The sequence below is a fragment of the Hakea prostrata genome, chromosome 10 (genome assembly GCF_041222555.1).
Source record: "Hakea prostrata isolate BN-2017 chromosome 10, UWA_Hpros_2, whole genome shotgun sequence".
NCBI lineage: Eukaryota > Viridiplantae > Streptophyta > Magnoliopsida > Proteales > Proteaceae > Hakea > Hakea prostrata.
In genome coordinates, this window is record NC_142609.1 from 37,587,185 (window position 1) to 37,603,969 (window position 16,785).

Sequence of the window (16,785 nt, forward strand, 5' to 3'; positions counted from 1 at the left end):
ATTATCCGAGCCTATCTTGAGTGAATATCAAGGGATCCCTTAGGGAAAGGTTCTTCAACTCCCCAATGGAATGTAAAGGATTATTACCAACGGATTCTCCAACTTCCTGAGGAGGTGTGTGCGGTTCTCCACGAGAGACTCTCGGACTGCATACCCTCCACAACACATGGCATTCAAATGGTCCATGCAGCCTAACAGGTCCATGTATCACCTTCTAAGATCAGCGAAAGAAAGTCAATTCTCTGTGTTGGCCATTTGTTACAAATGGGTTGAACCGGTTAACGGTACGGCATATGGATCCCTTAGAAATCCAACAACTGTGATTACAAGGGTTAAGATCACAGTCACTGAATCTTAAAGGATAAATCTGTCACTTTCCAAGAGCAAAAAAGGAAATCCTTCTTTGGAATGGCCATTTGGTGAAAATGGGTTGAACCTAACATAACCCTAAAACAATAAGAGTAGGAAAACAGTTACATGGGAAAGAAGTGTTGGCCAACACGTTGTGAATGAGAAAAAGTTGCAGCAACTTTAGAATATAAACTATGATTAGGTAAATAAGCCACGTTTCAAACCTGCTGAGTGTTAATTAGAAATCTATCAAAGATGATCAAACAAATTTCAAGCCTCTCATGATCTTTTCTTATCTCGATCTTCCTCCTTTTAACCAAACAGATCATCACGAATTTCTTGTTCTTTACTGGGTGCATATTTTCTTTTTCTCTCATTACTGGTATACTTGTAATAGGATAAGAGATAGATCTGGGTTCCCAATTCTTCTACGTTGGACAATTTTCTGACGTCAACGGTGTAGTGACCGTTAGTTCTTTGTGGACTATATAATTGATAAACATTAGCAGAGATAGATTTCAAACGTGGAGCCAAATTCAAGCTTTGAAGCCAATTTGAAGTGTGAACTGGTAGTGGTCGGCATTGATAAACAAGTAATTTAACAGAAGGAGACAAGATGTAGCTGTTTGTTTTGCGCGTTGTGGGCGCACAAGGAAGTAGAAAAAGAGGGAAAGGTGACAAAAAGAAAACTGGATATCCTCCTAGTTAGCTTTCTCCTTGGTTTTGACTTGCTGCCTTTCTAACAATGCGGCCCACAAGGCCATGCACCACCATCACCAACCTACCTCTTCAATCTGTCTCTGTTCACGACACTCATATCACACGCTTCTTCTTCTTCTTCGTCAGGTCTTACATGTCTCTCCCTCTCCCTCCTTCTAGACTCCCCTTTCTCCATTTTCCATGGACTTCACAATATCTAATTGCTTTGATTAAGACTTTTTATCCATAGCCGTTTGTGTATATATGATTGTTTATCAAGGTATATATGATCTATTTTTAGTAAGACAAGATAATGAAAAAGAGAAAATGGATTTCCCAAGAAGAAAAAGGAAAAGAAAAAATAAATAAAAGTTTATTATTTATATTCTTGGCTTTCTTTTGGTACAAGGGAGCTTCTACATATAAGGGGGAGAAGTTATTGCTAATTGAGCCAACTCTATGATAGTATATTACTCAGACTTTGACACAAAGACTTTCATAGATAAATCTAAGATAAGTTACGTCTACATTCGAGCGATAATTATATATTTAATTTTTTTAATGAAAAACATAAAAAACCCCGAATTACCTTTTAAGATGTAAGTCTCAATAAACCATGTAAGGATGTAAATTGGTCTAAGCATAAATCATTCGAGTTGATTCCAAAGAGCATTTGTTGTGATTTTTTCTTTTTCTTTTTCTTTTGTGTTGTTGTAAGAAAAGTTTAAACTTATTCAAATAGACCAGGGAGAGAAAGAGAAAGAAAGAAAGAGAGGTGTGGAAAGAAAAATCATCCAACAACAAAATTTTGACTCTCATCAATGCATAGACAACAAAGTCCTTAGAATATTATTGATTTTTCTTTTTCACACCGAAACAGAGAGAAGAAAAATGGAAGAAGATTATCTCCGATTGATCATGTAGATTTATGTTGAGGAAATGAAATACTGTTTGTCAATAATTGAGTGCGTGAATTTCACTTTCATTTATCCCTCGGTGGTAACGTTCATTAGATGTGTGGCCGATGCAACTTAATAGAATAGAAAATGTTGCACCTGATTATAACCGTGGTCTCTTCCATCCTACAAACATTAGACAGAAACACCTGTAAAGAAAAGGAAATCGCGGTAAGAGAAGGAGTGTTTTATTTCTTGTAACCAGGGGCGAAAGACTCGGTCCCACCAGTAGAGTACGAGTCAACAGTGATGCCGGGCTGATTTGATTTGGTTGAGACTTAAAAAACAGGGAAATGCAAAATGTCGCAAATCCTATGTGGCATTAGTCAAAGAGGAAGAGAGTTAAATGGGACCTACCAAGTCGTCATAGGGCCATGGCGTCAAACTCATTGACTGGGCTTCCCTCCTACTGGTACTAACCTCACGTGGATGGCGCCGCACCAATCGGAAACTATGGATTTGTTTAACAAGTCAAACTCGGTTTTGACGAAATTGTAGATTGGAGAAAAAACTAGTGGGGACAAATTGAATAACACTCTTCCACTTCCTCTTCCTCTCTGACTGTCTGAGAAACGGAGAAAACAAAAAACTAGCAGAAAAGTAAAAATAATAAATTATATTTACCCCCTAATTTGGCAGATAATGCCGTTAACACTCCCTTAAATTTTATTTAATTACATTTACATCTATTGTTTTTTTGATAACAGTGGAATGTTTTTTTTTTATTATTATTTTTTTTATAATAATGTTACGTACTTAATAGGTCCGATTTGATGTGTTGATACTAAATTGCACTAATTTAATATGGAATAAGTTAAAGAGCTTAACTTAGTTCGTTCATTTAGCTTTTATTATTATTATTATTATTATTATTATTATTATTTTACAAAGGAATTTATTAAGTTGGGGTATAGTGATATTAATATGCTTTAGTAAGAGTCGAACCCTCAACTTCTTCACTAAGAGGTGTTGGTTTCATTTAGTTTTTTTTTAATTATGTTTTTTTAATACATAAACGGGGTTAAAAAATCCAAATCAATTTAAAGAGAGCTGGTCAAATGATCCACCTGAAGGAACTCCTCTATACCTTAAGGGGGTTCCTGAAAGAAATGCATAGGAGACTCCAATGTTGTTGTTCTCTTCACCATCCAATCAGCAATTATATTTGCTTCTCTATTAGTATGAGTAATGATGATATTTCCATGCAAATCTACCAACTCTCGAATCGCCACAATAATCCTTATCATCCTTCCTTGATTTTGAGCACTCGGTTTCAAACAATCGATTGCTTGTGAAGAGTCAGACTCCACGTAAATAGGTAGCATATTTCTTTCTACTACATAGCATATGCCTACACAAATAGCACGGAGCTTAGTTTTGAGAACACTTGCCTTGGGGATTCTATGCACAAAACCTCCCAAGTACACCCCTTCTGAGCTGCGAAAAACTCCTCCAATTTGATTGAAATCTTCTTTACCAACTACAGCATCTACATTGCATTTTAGCCACCCTTCCATTGGTCGATCTTTTCCATTTTGTATTTCTTCTAATACTTCGTGATAATGATTATGGATTATTTTCCTGGGTCCAAGCTGCCTCCACATGTGAATAGTATTCTTTTATCATGTCCACCCCTCCCCCTGGTCGAATGAAGTCTTCTCCATGATTATCACGATTTCTCTAACCCTACATTAGATATAGTGTGATGGCGAAATTGGCTGACCATCATTTCTGTTGTTGTGATAGATTTCCACATATGTTGAGGTAAAAACCAATCACGACGATCACAATTGAAGAAATGTCCTTGTTGATTCATTGGGATTAATCGTTTCCATACTCCATTCGCATATTGGCAATCTCTAAATACATGTAGACTAGTTTCGGCTTCATGAAGACAGACGTTACAGAAGGAGTGGTTCATGAGTCCCATTTTCTAGTTCCTATCATTAGTTAGCAGCCTGTTCAGACGATGAACCCACATGAAACAAGAGATTCTTTGTAGCACCTTTAACTTCCTAATGGCCTTTCAATACCTGTTATCAAAAGAAATGTCAACACCAAGACTATTGGAATCTTCTAACACTTCATATGTAGATTTTATTGTAAAACATCCATTATATGATGGATTCCATAGCCATACATCCTTTCCTCCACCTGTACTTGGCGGTGGGCATGCTTCAATTTTAATGCAACAATCAGAAGGTAATATATTTTCGAATTTTTCCTTTCTCCAACTTTCATTTCCATCCACATATGATGATATTTTTTCCTTACTCATTCTACTAGGTATATCATATATAGCTTTTGACTTAAGGTTCTGCCCCACCTCTAGCCAATTATCTTCCCAGAAAAAAGCTGAAGTTCCATCGCCAACATCAACTTTGCTGTTGCTAAGCACTTTGAGAGCTACAGTACAAATTGCTTTCCAGATGGGAGAGTCACTCGGACTAGCTTTGAATTTCTATTTTCTTCTACTGTTTCCATATTTTGCCTGCAAAACTGATTTCCAGATAGTATAATAATTTAAGAACCCCCAAGTAAGCTTCATCTGAAAAGCTTCATTCACCTTAACGAGATTTCTAAAACCCAATCCACCTATCTCTTTTGGTTTGCAAATAGTGTCCCACCCAATGAGATGATCTCGCCTTTTGTTTTGAGTATCACCCCATAAATAACCTCTAGCTGATTTTTCAACATCTTGAAGTATTCCTTTTGGTAAGAGTCCTTACTGCACAGAGTAAACTGGAATAGCCATAATAACTGATTTAAAAAGGGTTATTCTGCCAGCCAAAGAAAGTGAGTTAACCTTCCAATTCAACAATCTACTCTTCACTTTAGCTAAATATGGTGGTAATTTTCCTTCTTAACCCGTCCATTCCAGATTTGGGTTCCTAGATATTTACCAATTTCTTTTGTTTCAGTGAACTTGTTGACATGGGTGATGTCTCTAGCTTGAATGTGACTGACATTTCTAGAAAAGAAAATTATGGTTTTTGAAGTACTGACATTGCTACTAGAAACCATACAAAAATTGTTGAGACAATCATTGATTGTTGCTACCTGTTCAATCGTGGCTTCGGAAATAGAAGTACATCATCTGCAAACATTAGATGAGAAATGCATGGCCCGGTCCTCCCAATTTTGATAGGTTTCCATCGTCCATCACTTACAACATCATGTATACAATGTGATAACCTTTCTATGCACATCACAAAAATATAGAGTGACAAAGGATCTCCTTGCCGAATGCCCCTAGTGGGTTGAAAAAATTTGTATCTTCCCCATTCCAAAGAACACCCAGTTGTGTTGTGGTTATACACTTCATAATCACATCAATCAAACTACTCAGAAGATTGGCCAGTATGAGGGTTTCCTGTATGAAGCTCCACCTAATCCGATCATAAGCTTTCTCAAGATCAATCTTGATGGCTATAGTGAGTTGTTTGTTGGATTTCTTGCGCATAGTATGAAATATTTCTTGTGCAGTAATGATATTTTCCTGTATATGTCTCACTGGAATGAAGCTGACCTGATTTGGAGATATGAGGCCTGGCATATACTCTTTTAATCTAGCAATAATAACCTTAGTAATTATTTTCATGCTCACATTACACAGAGAAATTGGCCTGAATTGAGAAATTAACTCAGGTTTGTCCACTTTAGGGATGAGGGCTAAATATGTTTAATTCAATTTGGCATCTATTTTTCCTTCAAAAGCCTCTTTCACCATCCTAGTGACTGCTTGCCCTACCACTTCCCAAGATTTTTGGTAGAAAGTAGCTTGGAATCCATCAAGACCAGGTGCCTTCCATGGACTAATCTGTCTAATTGTCTTGTAGACCTCATCTTCATCAACCATTTTCCCTAGTGACAATAACCAATCATGATTTAATGTAGGAAAGCAATGAAGGGAGTGAAGTACTTGGCTATTTGATTGCTCCTCGGAAAATAGATTTTTATTAAATCCAGTGACATGTGCTTGTAGCTCAGCTGGATCGCGAATCCATTCACCTTCATCAGATTTTAGTTCTTCAATCTTATTCCGCCGTCTTCTGATGATGGTTGAAGTGTGAAAATATTTTATGTTTCTGTCCCTATGTAACATCCATATTTTTCTAGATTTTTGTGCCCACATAATCTCCTCTCTATCAAGAAGTTTTTTCAATTCAGCTCGCAGTTCTTTTTCAAGTTTCTTGATGAAAGGGTTATGTAATCCATCTGCTAATCGTTTCTGAATACCCCCTAGTCGACCATGCAGTCTTTTCTTTGCCACATAAATACTCCCAAAACTATTATAGTTCCAAGTAACCAAATGATTTTGTAAAGAGTGAAGGGCTTCCAGAATCTCTTTATTGCTTTCCCATCCATCTGCAATTACCTTAGGAAAATCTCTATGAGTCATCCACATAGCTTCAAATCGAAACACTTTCTTTTTCCTTTTTTGAACTATAGGCTACAAATCAATGACTAGTGGGTGGTGATCAGATTTAATTCTAGGCACAACCCGAACTACAACATCAGGATAAAGTACTCTCCAATCAGCATTGCACATACCTCTATCGAGTCTTCTATATGTTCTATTGTAACCCTCCCATTTAGGTCCACGCCACATGAATTTTGGTCCCACTACTCCCATATCAATAAGATTACACTTGTTAATATATTTGTTTAAGTTCTCACATCTTTTAATCTAAACTGCTGCTCCTCCCTCTACCTCTGATTCATCTATGACATCATTCAAATCTCCAGCTAAAAGCCATGGTAGTTTAAACTGATCAGCTGCAGTTGCCAATTCCTCCCAACAAAATCGTCTATTGCCTTCTTGTGGACTAGCATATACAACAGCAAAAATCCAAGGAATATTATGATTATCCATAATTTCGAACAAAAGGAATTGGGGGTGTTCACGAATGAACTTCATTGTTTAAAAAAATACACCAAATTCCCCCTGCTAGACCTATTGCATCACTCCGATAACTGGCAACACCTTTCATTTTCTGTATAACTTTTGTTGCTCTTTCACCACTTATTCGGGGCTCCATAATTACTATGCAATCTGGATTATAAGTACTTCTGTACGTAATGCTTGAGAGCAGAGGTGAAGGCTTTACTCCTTGCTCCTCTGCAGTTCCAGCAGAAAATTATCATTAAAAATCAATTATTTCGGGGGATCTCCCCATCTATCATCATCTCTTCCCTAATAGCGGAATTATATTCACTGCTCTTTTCACATAAATCATCCATCCTCTGATCCTTCAAGCATGGTTCTTGGCAATGATCCAGTGACTTGCCATGGTCCCTTAATATATTTGTTTTCCTTCCTTCCTGACTTCGCTCTAAGGCAGAATTGGTTAGTGTTGAATTTTGAATATTCGAATTTCGATTTTCCTGATTTGAAGGAGCTACCACTGAGTTATTGCTTATCACTTGATCACTGTTGTCCTGAATTTTGCATTCGCTAATACTTCTGGTATCCTATAGTGGTGCTGTGTTTGAGACTCTGTATGTCTCTCAAATTGATTACCATCCAATACCACATTATAATCCTTATTGTTTTGGCTATTATTCTTCACATGTCTGTCATGATTCAAAGAATTTAGTTGCTGAGATGAGGCCACATCAACTTCCCTAACTACATTAGGATTTTCTCCCAATATATCTTGGTTATTCTCCGTACTAAGGGCCATGAATCTTGATCCAGATACCACTCTTCTAGCTAAGTTTCCTCCTGCCACAAAATTCTCTACCCTCTATCACTCCCACTGACTTCCCCTCCTCCCATCATTTTCCTCTTGTAACATGGTTTTTGGGCGATCATCCATGGTCCATAAGTATCAGGAGGAGGGAGATTGTTTCTACTTGTAGCATTGATCGGCTCTGCTTGGGCTTCCTCTCCTTCATTAGTAGTAGGCTCTATTATATCCTCATTTCTTGTAGATGGACACTGATCTTGATTATAACCAAACTTCCCGTACTTGAAGCACAACAGGTGTAACGATTCATAGAGGATTTGATGCACTCTTCCTTTTCTCCTGAATTTAGATAATAATGGTTTTTGCAAATCGATCTCCACACAGACCCTTGCAAACCTTCCTCGTGTGGCAGCCTCCATAGTGGAATCAACTTTAATAACCTTCCCTATCCTTCCTGCAAGATTAAATAAGAAGTGTGTATCAAAGTATTCAATTGAAACTCTTGGGAATCGTACCTACACCACTAAATTTCAAACCTTTGCTTCTGTTGGGTTAAAATCAGGTTCCCACTTTCTAATGGAGAGATAATGATAGCCAACAATCCAAGGACCCATAGTTAACACTTTCCTGTAGTCTTCCTTTGCTCCAAATTTTACAATGAAAAATTCATTCCCTATATCAATTAGGTCTAGAGAGCCTACCGGTTTCCATAGTGCAGGCAGACGCTTAGATAAGAACAGGAATCCGGTCGATCACCCTACACTAATTTAATTATGAGCGATTGCTGCCAAGGAGCTCGCAGCCTCTCCTTTTCCTTTTTTGATAACACAATTGTCGGGCATAATTTCTCTTCCTCCTTAAGAATTTCTTCATCAATCTCCTCACTATCCGTCTCCCAATCCGAAAGCCCCTCGTAGGAAAACCCATCGTTGTCATATCCTTCGTCTTCCATCCTCTAGTCATAAGACATCTTCTGGTCATCTTCTATTTGAGAGGTGGATCTTGCGCCTCTAACCGTATCGACATAAGAACGAGAGGAAGGAGAAATCCATGTGCCTCTATCCGTGACAACCTGCGAACAATGAGAAGAAGAATTTTTTGGATCATCCCCTTGGCATGGTCGTCCACGCTTTACTTTCTTGCTACCTCTTTTCAATTGATCGAGTTCCTCCATCGAAGCACCAATCACCGCTAAGCTCTCTTCCGATATCATCACTAGGACTGGGTTGTATTCTTTACTTGAAACGTTTTTGTTTAGTAATTAATAAACTCTCCAAAAACCATAGAGATTATGGTGCTTTGCGTGCTCGGAAAAATTATGGTTTCATTTAGCTTTTAGTACACTAATTAAGTACCCAATATTTTTTGTATCAAAACTGACACCACATCAAGGGATCGAATCTCGGAGCTACTACCATATGAAAAGTTTAAATCCTAATACTAACTATTACTAGAGTGAGAGTTGCCTAGCGTCAGAGCAGTTGAGGACGACAACGATTTTAGTAGCATAGTGATATGTTATGTCTAATGGGGCCCAATTTGGTGTACGGGTACTAGATTGAGCCAACTTAGTATGTAATGGGTTAAAAAGTTTGATTTAGTTCGTTTCATCAATTTAGAAATTTTTGGCGCACTGGTCAATTACCTAACAAACAAATACCCCTATTGTTAGAATAATAGAGTTAAGTGAAAAGTATATTTTCAAAAATCTCAATATTAATCTTCTTTATTTCAAATCCTAAAGGAAAAGACATATTCAAACAATAGAAATTAACTGATAGCATTTGAAGCCTTGATAAAGTAAATTTTTCTAAACAGTTCTGAAACAACTCTAGAAAAAAAGTTCATTTGCACTAAATATTTCATGTATATATCTATTCATATATATATATATATATATATATATATATATATATATATATATATATATATATATATATATTTTAACTTAGATTAAGATTCAAAAGGGGTAATACATTGTTGTACGATTGTACCATGGATGGCAACGGGATTTTTGGGTGATATTTGAGATTTTTGTGTTTGTTTCTTTCCGATCCTATGTTTTTTCGCATCATAATAGAAATGACTTTTGTGAACTACTTGATAGGTCTCCTGTCTCATATCTCGTGCGTCAGAGATGAATTTTATTGCCCAAGATATCCCGAGGGTTGTCGCAATCTAGGCTCTTTTTGGTATCAATTCTCATTCTCTATTATGTCTATTTAAAAGAAATAAGTACAAGAATTCATTATTGGTTAAGAATGAAAAATGATTTGGTGAATTTTGTCAAAAATAAATTATAGAATTTAAAATAAGTGTGGTGTCAAAATAAAATATTGTTAGTAAATAAAAGTGAGCAAGTGATAAAAGATGGAAAAAGTGTGTTTTTATTTTTAAAAAACATGTATTGACTATTCTACCCTCATCTTAACTATAAAAATTTAAGTAAACTTGTGCATAAAATGAAGATAAATTCTCACCATAATTCATAATGGACAAAAGTTCAAATAATTTAAAATAATGGAAAAACCTCATAATTGAGAATGATAATTGATGACAAAAAGAGCCATGTCATTTTAGCTTTTAGTACACTAATTAAGTACCTAACATTTTTTATATCAAAACTGACACCATGTCAACGGATCGAATCTCGAAGCTGCTATCATGTGAAAAGTTTAAATTCTAGTACTACCTATTGCTAGAGTGAGAATTGCCTAGCGTCAGAGCAGTTGAGGATAACAACGATTGTAGTAGCATAGTGATATTCTATGTGTCTAATGGGGTCCAATTTAGTGTATGGGTACTAGATTTAGCCAATGTAGTATGTAATGCGTTAAAGAGTTTGATTTAGTTCGTTTCATCAGTTTCGAAATTTTTGGCGCACTGGTCAATTACCTAATAAATAAATACTCCTATTGTTAGAATAATAGAGTTAAGTGAAAAGAAAATTTTGAGGCACGGGTCAATTACCTAACAAATAAATCCCCCGTTTACCAAAAAAAAAAAAAACAAATAAATCCCCCTACTATTAGAAAAATGTTAAAAGTCGTACAATATTTTCAAAATTCTCAATATTAATCTTCTTTATTTCAAATCCTAAAGAAGAAGACATATTCAAATAATAGAAATTAACTGATAGCATCTTAAAACCTTAATAAAATAATGTTTAGAAATTTTTTCTAAACAGTTCTGAAAAACCTCCTAAAAAAAGTTGATTTGCCCTAAATGTTGACGATTTTTCATGTATACTTTTTATTTTTGCCCTAAATATTGACGATTTTTCATGTATATTTTTTATTTTTTAAAATTTAGATTACGATTCAAAAGGGGTAAGCAACAGGAATTTTTTTGTAATATTTGCCCGACTTTTTAAATTTTTTTTTCAAGCTGATGTTTTTTTTCATCATAATAGAAATGACTTTTGTGGAGTACTTGATAGGTCTCCTACTTCGTGGGTCAGAGATGGTTTTGTTGTCCAAGATTTCCCGAGACTTATCGCAATTTAGTGCAAAGGGGTTTTGGGGAATTTTTTTTTTTTTTTGAGGATAACAATGATTGTAGTAGCATAGTGATATGTTATGTGTCTAATGTGTTCAATTTAGTGTATGGGTACTAGATTTAGCCAATCTAGTATGTAATGGGTTAAAGAGTTTGATTTAGTTCATTTCATCAGTTTCGAAATTTTTGGCTGATCAATTACCTAATAAATAAATACTCTTATTGTTAGAATAATAGAGTTAAAGGAAAAAGAAAATTTTGACGCACTCGTCAATTACCTAACAAATAAACCCCCTACCATTAGAAAAATAGAGTTAATTGAAAATTCAATGCGTACAATATTTTCAAAATTCTCAATATTAATCTCCTTTATTTCAAATCCTAAAGAAAAAGACATATTCAAACAATAGAAATTAACTGATAGCATCTTAAAACCTTAATAAAGTAAATTTTCTAAACAGTTCTTAAAAATCTCCTAAAAAAAAGTTGATTTGTCCTAAATATTGACGATTTTTCATGTATACTTTTTATTTTTTTAAAATTTAGATTACGATTCAAAATGGATAAATACATTGTTGTAGGATTGTAACATGGATGGCAACGTGGATTTTTGGGTGATATTTGGGACTTTTGAACTTGTTTTTTTTTTCGAGCCGATGTTTTTTTGCATCATTATAGAAAGGACTTTTGTGGAGTCTCCTATTTCGTGGATCGGAGATGGTTTTGTTGTCCAAGATTTCCCGAGGCTTGTCGCAATTTAGTGCAAAGGGGGTTGGGGGAATTTTTTTTTTTGAGGATAACAAGATTGTAGTAGCATAGTGATATGTTATGTGTTTAATGAGGTCCAATTTAGTGTATGAGTACTAGATTTAGCCAATCTAGTATGTAATGGGTTAAAGAGTTTGATTTAGTTCGTTTAATTAGTTTCGAAATTTTTGGCACACTGATCAATTACCTAACAAATAAATACTCCTATTGTTAGAATAATAGAATTAAGTGAAAAGAAAATTTTGGCGCACTGGTCAATTACCTAATAAATAAATCCCCTACTGTTAGAAAAATAGAGTTAAGTGATAAGTCGTACAATATTTTCAAATATTATTTCAAATATTAATCTTCTTTATTTCAAATCCTAAAGAAAAAGACATATTCAAACAATAGAAATTAAGTGATAGCATCTTAAAACCTTAATAAAGTAAAATTTTCTAAACAGTTCTGGAAACTCCTAAAAAAAGGTTGATTTGCCCTAAAATATTGACGATTTTTCATGTATATTTTTTATTTTTTTTAAATTCAGATTACGATTCAAAAAGGGTAAATATAATTGTTGTACGATTGTAACATGGATGGCAACAGGGAGGATTTTTGGGTGATATTTGGGACTTTTGAATTTTTTTTTTCGAGCGGATGTTTTTTTGCATCATAATAGAAAGGACTTTTGTGGAGTACTTGATAGGTCTCCTACTCGTGGGTCAGAGATGGGTTTTGTTATCCAAGATTTCCTGAGGCTTGTTTAGTGCAAAGGAAGTTGGGGAAGGACTTTTGTGGAGTACTTGATAGGTCTCCTACCTCGTGGGTCAGAGATGGGTTTTGTTGTCCAAGATTTCCCGAGACTTGTCGCAATTTAGTACAAAGGGGGTTGGAGGAATTTTTTTTAATTTTTTGGGTAGAAAGGGAAGGAATTTATTCTTGGGGTATGCAATCTTAGTATATTTTTCCAGTAATTAATATATCGGCGCACCTTTTTATTGGAAGAAACTAACAAAAAAATTAAAAATTAAAAAACAAAAGCCAAACCAGTGTGGTCCCCACTGACAGTTGTCTCACCTGACGCACTAGATGACGTAACCCTATTCTTCTCTATCTTCAGTGAGAAGAAAGTCCAAAGTCATTTGGTCTTCGTCCGAAGCCTTTTTATTGCCGAGCATATTGCACCGGGAAAAGACTTCAGAACTTCACATCTGCTCGCCTCTGAGTCTCTTTGACTCGTTCCTCTTCCTCTTCCTCTTCCTCCGCTCACTCTCTCTCTCCTCATCTTGGCTTGTCTCTCCATCGTCGTCTATGCTTCCCCTTCTTTAATGGATAAAGGAGGGAGACTCTCCATTGATTCTCATCCAATTGTGTTTCTTATCAGTAAGCCAACACCAATCAACCCTTTCTTGAATCCCAGCTGGACCTGCAACAAGACCAACAACAACAGGAGCCAAATCGAAACCATGGACGATTCTTCCAAAAACCTTTTCTCTGGTATTGGATTTCCTGTCAACCTCAACAGTAGAGATGATCAAGCTAGTCCAATGGATACCGACGGTAGTCGTGTGGCGGTTGGTGAGGTGGATTTCTTTTCCGATAATAGGAATCGGTCCGAAGAATCCACTGTCAACGTCAGGGAAGAGGATTCTCATGGTGGCGCCGCAGCCCAAAGTTTCGATTTAGATGTAAATGTGAGCACTGAAGAACATCACTGATTCAAAAACTTCCAGAAATAGTGAGGATTCTAATTTCTTTTCTTCTTCTAATTTTTAATTATAGACGGGTCTACATCTTCTCACTGGAAGCCAACAAACGACGGTGGGCGAAGTATCTGGCAATGCAGAAGATAAACGTCTTAAGAATGAGGTTAGAAGATTGGATTAAATTCTGATTAAAGTAGTTCTAACTTCCAAAATAATTATCAACCTCATTTGTTTCAGCTAGCCTTCTTGAACGCCGAAATGAATCGCTTGAAGGAAGAGAACCACCGCTTGCGATCAGCGATTACTCAGGTCAGCGGTCACTATGATACCCTACGGATGCATTTAGTGATGAAACATCAGGAGCAACGCAAGCAGGAACCCACCCAAGCACATGAGGTTGGTATCTGTAATTAACCTGGGCTTGATTCACAGTAGCTTAGGAGAAGCTTAACAGGAACCGAGTAATTTCAACTTGAAACGCCATTTGCATAAACTAGTAGTAAATAAGTAATGAAATTGGTTGGTGGTATGTTACTTTCAGATTTTAGATGGGAAGAAAATGGAAGATAGTGGAAAAGGATTAATGATGGATTTGAGGCCATCAGGGATGGTTGAAACGGATGAGCCCTCTCAGTCTTGTTTAGAGGGTCAAAGCTTAGACCATTCTCGGACGCCTCATGCGTCTAAGGAATACTTATCTCGAAAGAATAGCGGCGGTGGTGGAAAGGAGATCGTTCCATTTGAATCAGATAAGAGTGAGTTTGGAGAAGGAACAAGTGCCGGCATGGAAGAAAGCCCAGACCAGGCAACTCAGGAATGGGTATCTAACAAGGTACCCAAATTGAATGCTTCAAAGAACGTAGAACCGTCTACAGAAGCCACCATGAGGAAAGCTCGAGTCTCAGTTCGTGCTCGATCTGAAGCATCCATGGTAAGCAAATCACTTCTTTTAATTGTATGATTATGGTTCATCCATCATTGGTGATTGATAGGAACTGAATTTTATATTCCCTTTCAGATCACTGATGGATGCCAATGGCGAAAGTATGGGCAGAAGATGGCTAAAGGAAACCCTTGTCCACGAGCTTACTATCGCTGCACCATGGCTGCTGGTTGTCCCGTCCGCAAACAAGTATGCCTTTCTAATTTAGTATTTAATGGGATTTGACATTGTACAGGATAGGTTAAAAGGTTTGATTTAACATGTTATATATTACTTGGGAAGCTTGATACCAAAGGTTAGATACTTGATTTCTACGCGAAAATCTCCCGTGAGTAAAATGCATTTTTAACTTATTCTAGACTAGCCCAGTTTAATGTTGGTATACCCAATTAAGCCCTATGGTATTTGTACCAGGTCCAGAGATGTGCAGAAGATCGATCAATCCTCATAACAACTTACGAAGGAACCCACAAACACCCACTTCCTCCTGCAGCTGTGACCATAGCGTCTACCACCTTGGCTGCAGCGTCTATGCTGCTATCAGGCTCAATGTCGAGCGCAGATGGGCTAATGAACTCGAATTTTCTTACAAGAACGTTACTTCCGTGCTCAAGCATGGCTACAATTTCAGCTTCAGCACCTTTCCCAACCGTGACACTGGACTTCACCAGTTCCCCCAACCCGTTGCAGTTCCAAAGGCAACCGACCCAGTTCAGTGTTCCCTTTCCTGCAGGCCCATCAGCCACCAACTTTGGTGGTGCACCACCCCATCCCCTCGCTCAGGTGTTGAGCCAAAACCTCTACAACCAGCAGAAAAGCTCCGGCCTTCAGTTCTCTCAGGATATTGACCTCTCCAAGCTTGCTCAACTGCAACACCCTCAACTGCCACCACAACAAACTCAACAAGCGGCTTCATCTTCACTTGCCGATGCAGTGAGTGCAATCACCGGGGATCCCAACTTCACCGCCGCTCTAGCAGCGGCAATTTCCTCTATCATTGGCGGGCAACAAAGCAACAACAACAACACTGACAACAACAATAACAACGCTGATGTTAATAACGGAGTCAGTGGCAACTCTCCTACCACAAATAGCGATAGCAATAAACACACCAATTCTAGTTTTACAGGGAATTAACATTGTCCCCTTTTCTATTGGTTCATATTTTTTTAGGGTTTTTTTCCATTTTCAGTGGGAAGAGAAGAGGGAGAGAATATACAGATTTTTTTTTGGGATTGGTTGGGAGAATTGAACCACAATTTCATTCTTTCTAGTCCTTTCAAAATGAATAATCTTGTCTAAGTTAGCTGTCTATGAATAGAAAAAAGCTGCACATAAGCTTGCTCCATGGACTTCTTGATCCATGTATTTACTTTTGCACTTTCCTTAGTGTGAACTGTTCCGTGGAATGTCTCAAATTATTAGTGAAAACGAATACAGAAGAGGGTAGAGACACGTAAAATGTCTCAAAATTTTTATTTTTATTTATTTATTTTTTTATTAAGTCAAGAATATGGTCTCTGAATCGTTAGAAATGAGGAATGGATTGAGGAGGAAATGAAGGAATTAGGAAAGATGGATAGGTTTGATAATTTTTAAAGTGCAAGAGCCAGACAACGATTCACTTGTAAGGGAAAAAAGAAATTCTCTGTCCCCTGTGTTTGATGAGAGGAGAGAGACCCTTGCTGACGGCCTCATGCAAGAACATTCTCAATGGGTCGCATACTCACATACAATCATACAGTATTGATGGTATAGTGCTTAGTGGCAGGGACAGACCTAGGATTCAACTTTAGGGGCCGAAGAATAAAAGTCCAGATAACCTTGCCGTTGAGGAAGCACTTATACTTTTCCGCTACACATATTGTATGGGCCTTTATAAAACCTATTCGGGTTCCATCTTTGAATTATTGTATTATATTAAAAAGTAGGCCTACATATATTTTGTGGGGCCCATACATTTGAAAAAATAAGTAAATTATTATTAATAATATTTTTTTGGTAATTTTTATATGGACCTCTTGAGGTTTGGTCCATGTCACTTTTAGTCCATTTTAAGTTTTCTTTTGCATTTGGCTTCCTGTGGTTTTAATAAATGATTAAATAAGGACATACTTAAGAGAAACTGTTAGTTTAATAAATTTTGTGACAAAAATACCCTTGTGTCATTTGGATTTTTTTAAAATTTT

At 36.7% G+C, this 16,785-nt stretch overlaps 2 protein-coding genes across 2 annotated transcripts; one reads left to right on the top strand and one right to left on the bottom strand.

Moving 5' to 3' along the window:
• Window positions 1–5,688: 5,688 nt before the first annotated feature.
• On the bottom strand, window positions 5,689–7,693 carry LOC149002757 (uncharacterized). Its single transcript, XM_089138766.1, has 5 exons — window positions 7,531–7,693; window positions 6,945–7,128; window positions 6,721–6,835; window positions 6,561–6,632; window positions 5,689–6,459 (listed from the first exon to the last, which is right to left on the bottom strand). Exons 1-5 carry the CDS (start codon window positions 7,691–7,693, stop codon window positions 5,689–5,691), a joined length of 1,305 nt encoding a protein of 434 aa, XP_088994892.1.
• Window positions 7,694–13,114: 5,421 nt separating this feature from the next.
• Window positions 13,115–15,970, top strand: LOC149002758 (putative WRKY transcription factor 31). The gene is made up of 6 exons (XM_089137297.1): window positions 13,115–13,641; window positions 13,730–13,816; window positions 13,891–14,049; window positions 14,195–14,584; window positions 14,672–14,785; window positions 15,011–15,970. Exons 1-6 carry the CDS (start codon window positions 13,276–13,278, stop codon window positions 15,731–15,733), a joined length of 1,839 nt encoding a protein of 612 aa, XP_088993423.1. The 5' UTR covers window positions 13,115–13,275; the 3' UTR covers window positions 15,734–15,970.
• The last annotated feature ends 815 nt before the right edge of the window (window positions 15,971–16,785 follow it).